This window comes from Carcharodon carcharias, chromosome 11 (assembly GCF_017639515.1).
Source record: "Carcharodon carcharias isolate sCarCar2 chromosome 11, sCarCar2.pri, whole genome shotgun sequence".
Taxonomy (NCBI): Eukaryota; Metazoa; Chordata; class Chondrichthyes; order Lamniformes; family Lamnidae; genus Carcharodon; species Carcharodon carcharias.
Window position 1 is genome coordinate 77,588,463 of NC_054477.1, and position 16,312 is coordinate 77,604,774.

A 16,312-nucleotide genomic window follows, 5' to 3' on the forward strand; every position below is an offset into this window, starting at 1 on the left:
TTCACTCAGAAGGTGGTGAACTTATTGAATTCTTGACTACAGAAGGCTGTAGAGGCCAAATCACTGAATATATTTAAGAAGGAAATAGATTTTGGGACTCTAAAGGCATCAAGGGGTATGGGGAGAGAGCGGGAGTGTGGCATTGAGATAGAGGATCAGTCATGATCATATTGAACGGCAAAGCAGGCTCGAAGGGTTGAATGACCTACTCCTGCTCCTATTTTCAATGTTTCTATACTTCTATAGTGAACACATTATTTTTCTCATGGAATAAATATGATACTTGGAGTAGTTTATAATTGAGGAAGATATATTTTGTGGTGACTTTTATCTGATGTATTATTTTTCCATTCAGTGTTGCCAAATTCTCCAGTTGCTAGGAAATGGGCTGCTGTCAGGTACAGCCAATTAAACAGGGCTTGATAAATAATGGATTTTGAACCAAACCTGGACTTTCAGTACTCTACACTCCCAAAAATTTCATCAACATATGATGCAGGAATAAACATTTGATATGCATAATTTTCATTCTTTTCATTTTTAAAAATTATATTTACTTTTCATAGATTGCTCCTAAAATGTGTGTGCAATATTTAAGGAAGTGAATAAAGAAATTCCAAACACAGGTACACAATTTATCTCCCCAAAATTGAATGGAACATAAATAGGAGCTGGACTAGGTCATTGACCTTTGAGTTTGTTCTGCCATTCACTAACACCATGGCTGATCATTGAATTTAAATCAATCTTCTTGCACTATCTCCATTATCTCTTCATTCCTTTAGTACCCAGGTTTATCCAATACTATCTTGAGTACACTCAATGACTGAGCATCCACAACTCTATGAGGTAGAGAATTCTAATGATTCACAACCTTTTCAGTGAAGATATTTCTTCATATGCCAGTCCTAACTACCTGACTCTTTATTCTGAGATTGGCCCTGTGTTCTAGATTACCCAGCATTTTCTCAGCATCTATCCCATCAAGCCCCTTAAGAATTTTATGTTTCCATTAGATCACCTCTAATTCTTCTAAACCCACAGAATATAGGCCTAGTCTACACAATCTCTCATCACAGGGCAATCCCTTCATCCCAGGAACCAGTCTACTGAACTTTTATGCACTCCCTCTAGGGCAAGTATGTCCTTCCTTAGGTAGCAAGGCCAAAAATGTACATAGTACTCTAGATGTGACCTCACCAATGCACTGTACAATTATAACAAGACTTGTTTATTCTTCTACTCTTGTCTAATCTCTTGGAAACAAAAGCCACCATATCATTTACCTTCCTACTTACTTGTTGTGCCTGTATGTGAACTTTCTGTGATACATGTACAAGGACACCCAGATCTCTCTGTCACCATTCATAAAACATATGCTGCTTTTTAAATTTCACTACAAAGTGGATAATTCCACACTTTGGCGCATTGTATTCCATCTGCCATGTGCTGGCTAATTCACCCAACATCTGCAGCCTCTTTGCATCCTCCTCACCGCTTACTTTCCCACCTAACTTTATATAGTCCGAATAACTGGATATGTTAGTTAGTCCCCTCTTCAAAGTCATTGATATATATTGTAAATAGGAAGCCCAACTAGTGGTGGCCCTGCTAACTCAAACTGTTCCATTTATTTCTACTGTTTTCTGTCCATTAACCAACCCTCAACCCATGCTAGTATATTACCACAATCCCATGAGTTCTAATAATATATACGACTGCAGTCCTTGGGCTACATTGTTGATCGAGGAGTAAAAATAACTGGCTTATTAATGTTTACTGCAGGATTTATATTCCAGGACTGCATCAAGAAATATCATCAATCCACATAATAAATAGATATATATTTATTGAATATACATTGACTATTCCAATCTCCTGCTAGCCAACCTTCCATCTTTCTCCCTCCATAAACTAGAGCTCATCCAAATTGGTGCTTTCTATATTCTAACTCATACCAAGTCCCATTTACCTTCCTGCTCACTGATCAACATTGGCCCCTGGTTCAGCAATGCTTTGAATTTCAGTTCTCATCCTTGTGTTCCAACCCTTCCACAGCCTAGCTGCTCCCTATCTCTGTAATTGCCTCCAGACCCACTGAACTCCAAGAATTCTGCATTCCTCCATTTCTAGCCTTTTGTGCATCCCTGATTAGTTTTCACCCCATTTATTGTTAGCTGCCTAGGACCAAACTTCTAAAATCCCCTCCCTAACCCTCTCCACTTGTCTACTTCTCTCTCCTCCTTAAAACCTAACTCTATGATCAAGCTTTTTGTCATCTTTCCCTATATCTGCTTATGTGAATTGGTGAATTTGGTAATGATCCTGTGAAGTTCTCTGTGATATTATACTTCATTAAAGGTGGTACATAATGGAAATTGACTTGAAACATTAACTCTATTTTTTGCTCCACAGATGCTGCCAGACCTGCTGAGTTTTCTGTTTTTATTTTGAATTTCCAGCGTTCACAGTATTTTGCTTTTATACAAATGCATGTCATTGTTATTATTTGTATAATTGGGTAGTTTCTACAGCAATGGAAAAACATATAAGTATCTGCATTTCTAATGTCTCCATTCAGCTAGCTTTTTAGTTGCTGTCAGTACTTTCTCCAATGGCTAAGAATGATTCTCTTATGCCAACAGCTGAAAAACAACTTGATGGCTTGGGGGGAATGGTGGGCATGAGGACTTCAGTTGGGAACCAAAAATCATTGCTCCGAATATAAAACTGCTCGTGGTATTTTTGTAATCAGAGACATACAAACATGGAGCAGGAGTAGGCCATTCAGCCCCTGATGCCTGCTCCGCCATTTAATAAGATCGTGGCTGATCCGATAGTAACCAGAAAACTGCATCCCACCTACCCCAAATAATCTATTACCCCCTTGCTTACCAAGAATCTATCCACCTCTGCCTTAAAAATATTCAAATACTCTGCTTCCACCACCTTTTCAGGAAGAGAGTTCCAAAAACTCACGATCCTCTGAGTGAAAAAAATTCTCCTCATCTTTGTTTTAAATGGATGATCCCTTATTTTTAAACAGTGGCCCCTAGTTCTAGATTCTCCCACAAGAGAAAACATCCTCTCCAATCCGCCATGTCAAGGTCCCTCAGGATCTTATATGTTTCAATCAAGTTGCCTCTTATTCTTCTAAACTCCAGTGGATAGAAGCCTAGTCTGTCGAACATTTCCTCGTAAGACACCCCCCACCCCCCCCATTCCAGGTATTAGTCTGGTGAATCTTCTCTGAACAGCTTCTAACACATTTACATCCTTCCTTAAATAAGGTGACCAATACTGTGCACAGTACTCCATATGTGGTCTCACTAGTGCTCTGTACAACTGAAGCATAACCTCCCTACTTTTGTATTCAATTCCCCTCGCAATAAATGATAACATTTTACTAGCTTTCCTAATTAATTGTTGTACTAGCATACTAGCCTTTTGTGATTCATGCACAAGGACACCCAGATCCCTCTGCACCTCAGAGTTCTGCAATCTCTCACCATTCAGATAATATGCTTCTCCTCTATTCTTTCTGCCAAAATGGACAATTTCACATTTTCCCACATTATACTCCATTTGCCAGATCTTTGCCCTTAACCTATCTGTATCTTTTTGCAGCCTCCTTACGTCCTCTTCACAACTTACTTTTCTATCTATCTTTGTGTCATCAGCAAATTTGGCAACCATCCCATCTATCCTTTAATCCAAATCATTTATATAAATTATAAACAGTTGAGGTCCCAGCAATGATTCCTGTGGCACACCACTTGTTACATCTTGCCAACTCTCTGCTTCCTGTTAGCCAGCCAATCTTCTATCCATGCCAATATGTTACTCCCTATACCATAAGCTTTTATTTTCCACAATAACCTTTGATGTGGCACTTTATCAAATGCCTTCTGGAAATCTAGATACATCGACTGGTTCCCCTTTATCCACAGCACATGTTACTTCCTCAAAGAACTCCAATAAGTTGGTTAAACATAATTTCCCCTTCTCAAAACCATGTTGACTCTGTTGATGACCTTGAGCTTATCCAAGTGCCCTGCTATAGTTCTTTAATAATAGCTTCTAACATTTTCCCTACGACAGATGTTAAGCTAACTGGCCTGTAGTTTCCCACTTTCTGTCTCCCTCCCTTTTTGAATAATGAAGTTGCATTTGCTATCTTCCAATCTAATGAGACCTTCTCAGAATTTAGGGCATTTTGGAAAATTAAAACCAATGCATCAACTACCTCACTAGACACTTCTTTTAAGACCCTAGGATGAAGTCCATCAGGACCCAGGCTCGTCAGCTCACAGCTCCAACAGTTTACTCAGTACGGCTTCTTTGGTGGCTGTGATTTTCCTGAGTTCCTCCCGCCCTTCTATTTCCTGTTTATAGCTGCTTCTGGGATGTTACTTGTATCCTCTATAGAGAAAGCTAATGCAAAATACCTATTCAATTCACCTGCCATCTCCTTGTTTTCCATTATCACTTCTCCAGACTCACTTGGGACCAACGCTCACTTTGTTAGCTCTTTTCTTTTTTAAATATTTATAAAAACTCGGTTTTTATATTTCTGGCTAGCTTTCTCTCATACTCTAAGTTTTTCCCTCCTGATCAGTCTTTCAGGGACTCTTTGCTGTTCCTTATATTCTGTCCAATCTTTTGACCTGCCACATGTCTTTGCACAATTATGTCCTTTATCGTTAAGTTTGATACTATCTTTAACTTTTTTCGTTAACCACGGATGGTGTGTCTGTCCCTTAGACATTTTCTGATAGCATTGCCTATAGAGGCACCAGTGTAAACCAATTAGATTAGCAGTGGTTATCAATTCCATTGCATTAAATCAGCAACACAAATGCATCATAAGAGGGCTAAATGTTGAATTGCAACATTTCTATTATTAATTAACTTATTGTCTCTAATGTATCTGACAGTGGAGGTCACTGATGAAGTTCAAAAAAGATTGGGTGAATTTTTTCTTCACGAAAGTGAAGGAAGTCAATGCTTGGAATCAAAAACTCCAACCAATTGTTTCACCTCATCTAATCGTTAGTCACATCAGGGTCAGGTAAAGTACAATTGGCAGAACAAAAGTCCTTGTACTTTATTAATAGCATGCTTTAGTTTCGAGCTCAGAAAATTAAAGAGATTTTTTTTGGTTCTACTTTAAGACTTCTGAGCCAGTCAATGCTTGTTTAAAATTGTTCTCCCATACCCCCTTTAAACTGGGTTGAGGGGTCTGGATTCATAGCTACATCCCAGAGGTGAACAAGCTGTGTGTAAACCCAATATGTCACCCAGTTCCCTACTCATGAAGAGAAAACTGAAAATGTTGCCCCGTTGGCATCTGATAAGAGAAAATACATTCGAGGTTTCAACCCAAAATGCTGTCTTCTTCTCAGGCCTGCAATGTGTTTCCACCGTGTTCTGTTTTAGATTTTCAGTTGGCCTAGTTGTTCTGTTCATAACATTTGCTAAATCCTCCTTGTGCATTTTAAGTGAAATGGAAATCCTCTCAGAATTAACTTTACTTTGTAACTAACTATTACGATAATTGTCCAGGAACTATTGGAAACATAATTGTACTCTCATAAAAATAAATAATTTTGCTGTTCTGGTGCATTTGTTGCTACCTGACGTGTTAAAACCAAGAAGCAAAAACGTAACTGCTAAATGGAAAACAGAGGCAATGCTATACAGCTAGAAAGTGCTATATTGAAAGATTTTAATATTGTGTATTTTGATACCTGCATTCTCATCAGATTGATTGAATCCACAGATCTGGCAGATTGATCGGACCCACTTGTTCATTTCTTCCTCAGTCTCTGCCACCAGATAAAATGTACGGTCAATTGTCTTGATGTCAAACACAAAGCTGTCTTGAAATTCTTTCTTTTTGAATGTTAGTCCTGCATCAACTTGTTCACAGAAATGAAGATCAATCACACGGATTGGTTTTTTGGAATGATCATTCTTGTAGTACTCCAGGACATCAGGGTCTCCACTCATCCGTCCACTACGCAGAATGAACCAACGCTTCTTCCAGGTCTAAGAAATGAATTTGATACAGGAACAGTTAAGGAGGTACACATTGCAATATGATTTCTATTCATTTCCATCATCGGCTTCTTTAATCTAGTTAGGTTTCTCATTACACATTGTTCAAAACATTCCAAGGCGTTTTCAGTTCTTTTTATATTATGTGTATTTGAAACCAGATTAAAACTGCTTAACTGATGTGCAAACCAAAGATGGAACTCTGATCCATAATGTCATGTGATGGGAGATCAGAGGTTTGATTTTCCACTGAGCCATATTCTATAAATTAGGTACCAAGTAAAGTGGTGATACCTTTCTATTGGGTAACTGAAAATTAGAAGGGATGATCTGGTCAATATGTGGTCCTGTACCTTCTGGTGACCAACCAGAGCGGGGTAGGTATTGGTTCAGAAACTGGCCACTACATAGGCACAGGTTTGAGAAAGGATTTGTTCAAGGAACAAAAGCAAAGGATACATGGCATGGGGAGATTGTATTAAAAGAAAGAGTTATGGTGAATGATTGTTCCTCAGACAGGAGGAATGTATATAGTGTGGTTCTCCAGAAGTCAGTATTAGGACCACTGCTTTTCTTGACCCATATTAATGACCTTGACTTGGGTCTGCAGGGCACAATTTCAAAATTTGTGGATGACACAAAACTTGGAAGAATTGTGAACTGAGAGGAGGATAATGATAGACTTCAACAAGACAGACAGACCGATGGAATGGGCAGACACATGTCAAATTAAATTTAATACACAGAAGCGCGCAATGATACATTTTGGTAGGAATGGCGAGGAGGGGTAACATAAAATAAAGGGTACAATTCTAAAGGGGATGCACAGGCAGAAGGGCCTGGGAGATATACAAGCACAATTCATTGAAGTGGCAGGGCAGCTTGAGAAAATGGTTAATAAGACATACGGGACCCTGGGTTTTATAAATAGTCAGAGTATAAAAGCAAGAAAGTTCTGATGAATCTTTCTCAAACACTGATTCAGCCCCCTTTGGAATTTTTGTGGTAGGAAGGATGGGAATGCATTAGACAGGGTACAAAAAAAGTTACGAGAATGATGAAGAGCCTCGGCTATGTAGACAAATTGGTGAAGCTGGAAGTGTTCTTGGAGAAGGTTGAAAGGACATTTGATATAGGTGTTCAAAATGATGAGGGGTGTAACAGAGTAGATAGTGAGAGACTGCAGTCATTAGCAGAAAGGTTGAGAACCAGAGGACACCAATTAGGGAGAAACGAAGGTGACACAAGGAAAAACTTTTTTATGTGGCGAGTGTTTAGGATCTGAAATTCATTGCCTGAGAATGAGGTGGAATCATGACCATTGGCAAAAATATTTTCACATTTCTAGAATAAAATAAAAAGTATCATCTTCTCTGGGAATTATACTGTCCAAATATTGAAGACATTCACAAAGTCTTAAAAGCGCCCACATTTACCCTTAAAGTCTGTTTGATTCATTATATAATGTGGACATGATTAGAGGTAGCATATTCATATTTAATGAACCTACTTTAGCACTGTAGAAGTTTACAGAACCAAAATCCTATTGTTGCTGTGCCAGCTTTTTGCTTGGCCAAGTCAAAACAAATGCTATTCCTCTGCTTTTTCCCTGTTGTCCTGTATCTTCCTTTGTTTCAAATATTTATCTGTTTATCTCTTTAAAAAAAACACTAGTTTGACCCTCAACTACTTCCATGTGGCAAGGTATTCCATATTTTAATAACGTTTCCAATCCTTTGCATAAAGACATTTCTCCCAACCTTTCTCCGCACTACCTTGGTGACAATTATGAATTGATGAACTCATGACTAACTCACTCCCAGTTGCCCATAAATGGACAATGTGGCAGCATTGGCTAGGTGAAGTTATGCATAACTTCCCACGAAAACATCATTAGTATGAGCCCAAATGTAAAATCTCCCATTAATCAGGCAGTGTAATCGATATGTGACTGCAGCAGGGCATTCTCCAGTGGGATTGGCAGGAATTGAGCAATCAACTAACTGATCAATTCTCCTGGTCTTACTTGTTATCTCCAATTGGCTATTTTGATCTGCCCTTGGTACATAAGACATTTGACCAATAACCGATTGTGTTATAAGGTCCCATCTCAGATCACGTTGTATGTTGATTGTGACTGGCTGAGGAATGATTGTGGAGACATAGATATGTCTGAAAAATAACTAGTTTATTGGATGAATGTAACTATATATAGATCTACAGACTACAGGTGTTACTGAGTCTAAGCCATGAGCTCTCCTCTCAACTCTTAGTTATCTGTCTGTATCTTACATCATCATGTGGGCGGTACTGTTTCTTCAGTCCCATACATTAATCCTTTCAACCCTGAACACACTCTAATATTATATATCCCTCCCTAGTCTTTGTCCAAATATATTTTATTTACTGCCCCATCTCCCCCATGTCTCTGACTTCATAGATTCAAGCAGTCTGGAGGTTTCACGACTTTCCCAGAGCTGTTCTCACCACACTTGGAAGATCGGTAGTCTCCCTTTGACTTGGTTGGTCTTTGTTAAGAGTTGCAGTATCTGGTGCATTGTCAGTTTGTCTCTTCACATCTGGTTTTTCCAAAATAATAGATGGTTCTCTTAGCTGGATCTAGATGTGATCCTCTTTTTCCTCTCCTTACTGGTATACCTATCGATCTGATGTTTCTCTCTCATGATTGGATTTTTGTTTCCTATGTTCCTTAACCTTGTCTGTTGAGTTGACTCAGGTTCCTTTTGACATTTTAGTCCATCTTTCTTTATTTTTAGAGTGATACCTCCTTGTAGCATCTTGTTCATGAACTGTTGGGTAGTCCTGGATGACTGTCTCTGGAAATAATTGTTTATGCAGGACAGGAAGCTCTGAGGAAGGCATTTAATCAACACCTTGCCTTCCCTCAAATTCCAGTAAGCCTGGTGTAGCCGTAAGGTCAGTATCTTCCAATGTGGAAGAAGTGGACATTGTCAGGTTCGGTTCTGTCTCCAGTTCTGGACTTGTTTGACAGCTTGCATCCTGGACTACTGCTTTTGCTGGATGCACTTTAATCCACCATTGGATTAATGTGATTTTGTACCAGTGTATTGTATCGCCCGAGTTTCATCTTCCACTAGCTCAGCAAGTCAGAGTAAGGAAGGATCCTGGTCATACTCAGGTGCTCATTGGTCCAATTGGTTCATCACCTCTTTGGTAATAACAAATATACTCTCTGTCTCCTGGACATCTTCCTTGAAAAGGGCTGGACTATTGACCCCTATGAAGAGTGTCAAAAAAATCAGCACTGAAATCCCAATCTTCAATGCATTTGGACAGTTTGAGAGGCCTAGGTTTGGTATGAACAATGACTGTCTGTTGATTGCCATCCTCTGTTGTCTGGATGAGGTTGGAGGTCTACAAAGGCGTTTCAGCTCAGAAGAGAAATCTCCTGATTGTGAATAACATATAACGTTTCCAGTACCTGTTTGTTCTTGTATTGGAGCGATGTTTGCAACATGCCTATGACTTGCAGCTTGATCCCTCTTGGACCATATGACTGGTTTTCCTTTTTCCTCAGCCAATGCGTTATTAGCCATGTTTTGTTGTCGGACAAGACTTGCTCCTGTGTCCAATTTAAAATTAGTGGTATGACCATTGACAAAAATATCAGCATTCAAGAATATGTGTCTGGGGTCTTTGATCTCACCTAGGAGACACTGTTGTTCCTTTTGTTGTTGGGAATCCTCAATTTCCTTAATACCTTGTGTGCAAAGATTCTTTGTTATCCTTTTGTGTTTCTAGAGTTATTAGTTCTGTGCATCTTTCCAAAGTGTCCAACCCTCTTACAATGAAAGCATTCTGCACTGGAGCTTTTTGGTGCCACAGCACTGGTATGGTTTAATGGGTCTTTTCTTGAACTTTTATTCCTTACGGTGTCTCCTTCCCGAGAGTGTCTTAGAAATTCTTTTGTCTAATAAGCTGTACCATCATTGGGGGTTTTCTGAGCCATGGTTTGTCTTCTCCTCTGAGTATAGCTCTGTTTTGTTTATGGACCTCTGTTTGTCTCACCAACTGTATTGCCTTCTCCAAAGTTAAGTCTTCTTTGGATTGCAGTAGGTCAGATAGGGTGCCATCGGTAACCCCAACTACAATGCGGTCTCATATCAACTCAGTTTTAAGACTATCATATTTGCAGCCGGTTGATATAGGTTATTGATAAAGGCATCCACTGGCTCACTAGTTTCTGGACACTTTTGTTAAATTTGGCTTTTTCCAATATCTTTGCTACTCCATAAATTAAACTATCAAAGACTTTTAAGACTTCTTTAAATTTTTCTGATGTTTCATTAATGCTTTGTCTTGCTATTTCATCAGCAATTGCCCCAGTATAGTACAAAGGGGCATTGACTTGTTCAGCCTCAGACTTATTGTCCAATCTGGATGTGATTCCGAATCTTACAATTAGGCACTCTGGAGGGAGAGATTTTGTGTTTGATCTGATGCTTCCACATGCCCAAATTGGACTGGAAAGGTGGATTGGAATACATAGCTGTTTTAAGCTTTCAGGAGGTTTACCTTGATTTTTTTAAACTTTGGTTGCAGTAATGGAGTTTTCCCACGCTGATCAGCCTTTCATTGATACCCTTTGCGGTCACCTACCCTTTTTTGGTAATTGTTTCTAAACTTCCCAGTTTTAAAACTAATTGCTGGAAGTTACTATTAAGCTCTGTTCACTGTTTTCAATCTGCTGGAGAATTGTGTTTAAAGAGCTGAATTTTTTTCAAAAATTGCTGCCTTGCAGTTGCCACGTGTAATGATGCTGACCTCGGACCCAGACTGCAGGGAGTCTGGAAACCTGTGCTCACTAGAAAAGGACTTTGCCCAGTGCTGCCTGCTTATTGTGCTATTAATTTGAAGATTTTGAGCCTTATTCAAGGTTTGCTCACCCTTCCTCAATCATTACTAGGTTCTTTGGCTCTGCTGCTGGATCGGGATTTTTCACAGACCACCATGTGCTATGGTGTAACCCTTAGTGAGCTAAACAGTTGATTTTTTTCTGCCTCTCTGCCTCCATGTCTTCTCTGGAGCTCTTTTGGATATTTTCAACTGTCTCACCGAAGTCTTCAATTTTTGGCACCTTTATCCAGGTCAGACTTGCAAAGTTTTTTTTTGAAAAAGTTGATTTTCGAAGATTTCAGGGTCCTTCACAGCTGCCACCATATTGTATGTTGGTTGTAACTGGCTAAGGAATGATTGAAGAGTCATAGATATTTCTGAACAATAACTGGTTTATTGGATGAATATAACTATATTTGGATATACAGACTACAGGTATTGCTCAGTGTAAGCCATAAGCTTTCTTCTTGACTTTTAGTCATGTGTCTCCTCTTAAATTATCTTGCCGGTGGTACTATTTCTATAGTCCCACACATTAACTCTTTCAACTGAACACCCTAATAGTACAAAATGAAGCCACTGGGGTATGTTCTGTGTAGCTGTAATTGACTAAATTCAGTTTAAATTAGTCGAAATTCAAAGTAATTGCAGCGGCAGCAGGAGAAATGAACTTGGGCCAGGCTTCACCTAACTTCTGTTCACGGAAGGTAAGGTGATTAATGCAGGATTTACATGATCATTGGTGTCTGTGCACCAAGTCCTGGGTGCAATGTGGTGAACGCCCCCGATGGGTGTAATTGATGGAAACTTGCCTTTCTGACACGGGGATGTGGACTGCTTCGGACAAATGGGCTTTGGTGCACAAGTTTGTGGATACTCAGATGTAAAGTAGCTATGAGCACAACTCAGTTCTGTTTAAAATTCCAAAACCACTAGTTCATGCACCCTGATTTGTAGCTCACTGGTTATGGGAACTACATTGAAATGAGGTGGAGATTGACAAAGCCCCAAATTTACTCTACTTTAATTGTATTTCCTGCAGATTAGACAGAGGTCATAAAAATCTCAGGCTCGCCTGTGTAACATACCTTTAATAACTCTACTTCAGAGGCGGTTGAGGGAGAAATGGGCTGGCTGCATAATAGCCTACAAAGAATATCTGGATCAGAGATTCCTCATTCTTATAGTACAGAGGTTAACCACAAGAAAGCTTTTATGTTGTAGGGTGCTTTCATTCCAGGAGATACCTAACAAATCAAAAAGTCTCTCTATCAGTCAAATGACAAATGCTATGTTTGCAATGGGCAATGCCTTCATCACTTGTTTTATGGAAAGGGGTCATCAAATGGACAGGCCAAGTTGCTTTTGCAAAGTGGAAGGGGGTTGCACTAAATGTCCCTTCGAAGCTGCGCGATTGCACAGAAGTTCTTACACAGGCTTCATGCAAGTCAGCCCATTTAAGCAGTTCTGCAAAAATATTAAAGGGGCCACCACTTAAACAAATTGTATGTGCCACCCAAAAAGAATTCAGATGGTATATTGATTTATCCAGTTCAGAATGTTAAATGTGGCACCCATTAGGGCTTTTTCTAAGGCCACCAGGGGTTCTTAAGAATGGAAAGAGTTTGAACAGAATTATTATTCAAGTGGTATCTGACCATAGAGACATAATTTTGCATGGCAGTGAACAATATGCAATGTATTTGCAGGGTGACAGTCCATAGCGCTCACAACATTTGAAGGTGAACTAAACTCAGTGGATGTATTTTAGTAGAGCAGGGCTAGCTTCTGCTTTTATGGCTGTTGATCCAACTGAAATGTCCCCCATCAGATGAGTCCCATGGCTTAGATACCACCACCTCCACCTTCCAGAAAAAGCACCCCAGACTAAGGCACAATTGACAGTGAGTACACCACAAAAGCACTTGATTGGTTATAAAGCTCTTTGGGACCTCCTGAGATTGTGAAAGGCACTATTTAAATCAAAGGCTTTTTGAAAGGGGCAATTATTGTGTACAATGCTACAAACAGTATCACCCAGAGAGTGCAGCAGCACCCAGCTTAGGCTCATGGTTGATGGGAAAGACAAGATATATGTGTAAAAGTAATAAGCACGTTTACCTTATTTGATAGCAGCAAACTTAACCTGTTATCAGAGACCTGTGTAACAGCATTGACATAAATCAGTGACCTTCCTTCGTGCAAGTGACACCTGTGCTTTTCTTGGGAAGTGGCCTTCAGCCCCTAAAAGGAACATCCTTGTCTGATGCACTACCTGCAGTAGTACCTTCAATTCTTCAGCAATAAATGGAAGAGTGTTGCCCACATGCCTCCATTATTGCACTGAAAACATCCTTGTGCAAGACTAAAGTGTATACTCATGCATTCCAAGCTCCCCCCAGGGGCACAAAATTTCCGACTAATGTCTTTAAAATGTGGATCTACTTTGGGACAGTGGGGAATGGTGAATTTACACTTACAAGTCTTCTTTAACATTTACATGCATTCAATGCTGGACTGATAACTGAAAAATGCCAATTTGATTTTGGTGACATCATAGAATTTAAAACGATTGAATAAATCAAATATGACATATTTGCACCTTAGATTCTCAATTGGTTTCAAAAGAATTCCAGTTGCCAATGTATGAATTTCATGAGATTCTAAGAGTCCTAAATTCCCATTAGAGTGTAGATCTCCAAAAACTACAGGTGCTCACAGGGCTCGTGGACAATTGGGAAGATTATAGCTCCTTGTTAATGTATTTGTGAAATTCCACAGAAATTTATCAATTGTACATATATGCAGGCAAAAAGCAATGAGAAAGACAACAGTACAAATATAGTGCCATAAAAGCATTTTGTTCTGTCATATTCAAATGACCATTGAGTGTGACAAGACTGTTTTAAAGTCATTTATCATAGCAGGCATAGAAAACATTTTCCACTTTACTGGCAGACACATTCCTGCAATAAATACTATGCAACACAGTACAGGTATTGTTGAGGATCCCTTTCAATTACACTGGTAAAGTATATCAGTTCCAATTTCATGTGAGCAACTATCTTAAAGGTATTTGCTCATATGGAACGTAAATTCTGACATCAATGAGATGGACCAAATGGCCTGTTTTATTTTAACTTCTACATGTGTCATTCACTTGTATGATATTATTGTGACATACTGGAGATAAGCCATATAAAATCTCTGGATCTTGCTCCACCACAAGTGGGGTCAGAAGACAAAACTACCATAGCTCAGTGCTAGCACTCTTGTCTGAGTCAGTAGGTTGTGGGTTCAAATCCCACTCCAGAGACTTGAGCATAAAGTCTAGGTTGGCAGTGATGTATTGAGGGAGTGCTATAATATCATAAGACCATAGACATAGGAGCAGAAATTAGGCCAATCGGCCCATCGAATCTGCTCCGCCATTCAATCATGGCTGATAAGTTTCTCAACCCCATTTTCCCGCCTTCTCCCCGTAACCTTTGATCCCCTTACCAATCAAGAACCTATCTATCTCGGTCTTAAATACACTCAATGACCTGGCCTCCACAGCCTTCTGTAGCAATGAATTCCATAGATTCACCACTCTCTGGCTAAAGAAGTTTCTCCTCATCTCTGTTCTAAAAGGTCTTCCCTTTACTCTGAGGCTGTGCCCTCGGGTCCTAGTCTCTCCTACTAATGGAAACATCTTCCCCACGTCCACTCTATCCAGACCTTTCAGTATTCTGTAAGTTTCAATCAGATCCCCCCTCATCATTCTAAACTCCATCGAGTATAGACCCAGAGTCCTCATATTTGAAGCCTTTCATTCCTGGGATCATTCTCGTGAACCTCCTCTGGGCCCTCTCCAGGGCCAGCACATCCTTTCTGAGATACCGGGCCCAAAATTGCTCACAATATTCTAAATGTAGTCTGACTAGAGTCTTATCAAGTCTCAGCAGCACATTCCTGCTTTTATATTCTAGTCCTCTTGAAATAAATGCCAACATTGCATTTGCCTACCTAACTACGGACTCAACATGCAAGTTAACCTTAAGAGAATACTGGACTAGGACTCCCAAGTCCCTTTGCATTCCAGATTTCTGAATTCTCTCCCCACTTAGAAAATAGTTCATGCCTCTATTCTTCCTACCAAAGTGCATGACCTCACACTTCCCCACATTGTATTCCATCTGCCACTTCTTTGCCCATTCTCCTAACCTGTCTAAACCCTTCTGCAGCCTCCCTGCCTTCACAATACAACCTGTCCCTCCACCTACCCTTGTATCATCTGCAAACCTAGCCAGGATGCCCTCAGTTCCTTCATCTAGATCATTAATGTATAAAGTGAAAAGTTGTGGTCCCAACACTGACCCCTGCGGAACTCCACTAGTCACCGGTCGCCATCCTGAGAAGGACCCCCTTATCCCCATTCTCTGCCTCCTGCCAGACAGCCAATCTTCTATCCATGCTAATACCTTGCCTCTAACACCATGGGCTCTTATCTTACTAAGCAGCCTCCTGTGCAGCACCTTGTCAAAGGCCTTCTGGAAGTCCAAGTAGATAACATCCATTGGCTCTCCTTTGTCTAACCTACTCGTTACCTCCTCAAAGAATTCTAACAGATGAAACCATGCTGACTTTGCCCGAATTTACCATGCACTTCCAAGTATTCGGAAATCTCATCCTTAATAATGGACTCTAAAATCTTACCAACCACCGAGGTCAGGCTAATCGGCCTGTAATTTCCCGTCTTTGGCCTCACTCCCTTCTTAAACGGGGGGGGGGGGGGGGGGGGGGGGGGGGGGGGGGATTACATTAGCGATTTTCCAGTCCTCTGGGACCCTGACCCTCCCTGACAGATCACCACTAACGCTTTCACTATCTCTTCAGCTATCTCCTTCAGAACTTTGGGGTGTAATCCATCTGGTCCAGGTGATTTATTCACTTTCAGACCTTTCAGTTTTCCTAGCACCTTCTCCTTGGTAATGGCCACCATACTCACCTCTGCCCCCCGACTCCCTTGAACTTCGGGGATGTCACTCGTGTGTTCCACTGTGAAGACTGATGCAAAATACCTATTCAGTTCCTCCGCCATTTCTTTGTTCCCCACTACTACTTCTCCAGCGTCATTTTCCAGCAGCCCAATGTCTACTTTTGCCTCTCTCTTACCCTTAATATATCTAAAAAAACTCTTGCGATCTTCTTTTATATTACTGGCTAGTTTACCCTCATATTTAATCTTCTCCCTCCTTATTTCTTATCAGAAATATATCAGAGGTATTGGTCTCTTGGCTAACTCAAGACCCTGTTGGTTCAGTCAGGGGAGTTCTCCACTGTGTCCTGGCCAAAATCTATCCTTCAACCAACATCACTAAAACAGAATATT

General features: G+C 40.2%; 1 protein-coding gene across 8 annotated transcripts in view; it reads right to left on the bottom strand.

Annotated features, from left to right (window-relative positions):
• The window catches only part of gab2 (GRB2-associated binding protein 2), a 352,255-nt gene that overhangs the window by 122,709 nt on the left and 213,234 nt on the right, over positions 1-16,312 (bottom strand). For 7 of the 8 annotated variants that reach the window (XM_041199286.1, XM_041199285.1, XM_041199288.1 and 4 more), the window contains one exon: positions 5,751-6,051. In XM_041199286.1, coding sequence (XP_041055220.1) covers positions 5,751-6,051 — 301 coding nt within the window. Of the gene's footprint in view, positions 1-5,750; positions 6,052-12,026; positions 12,130-16,312 lie in introns of those variants that run through there. The other variant, XM_041199291.1, reaches the window with a different exon arrangement.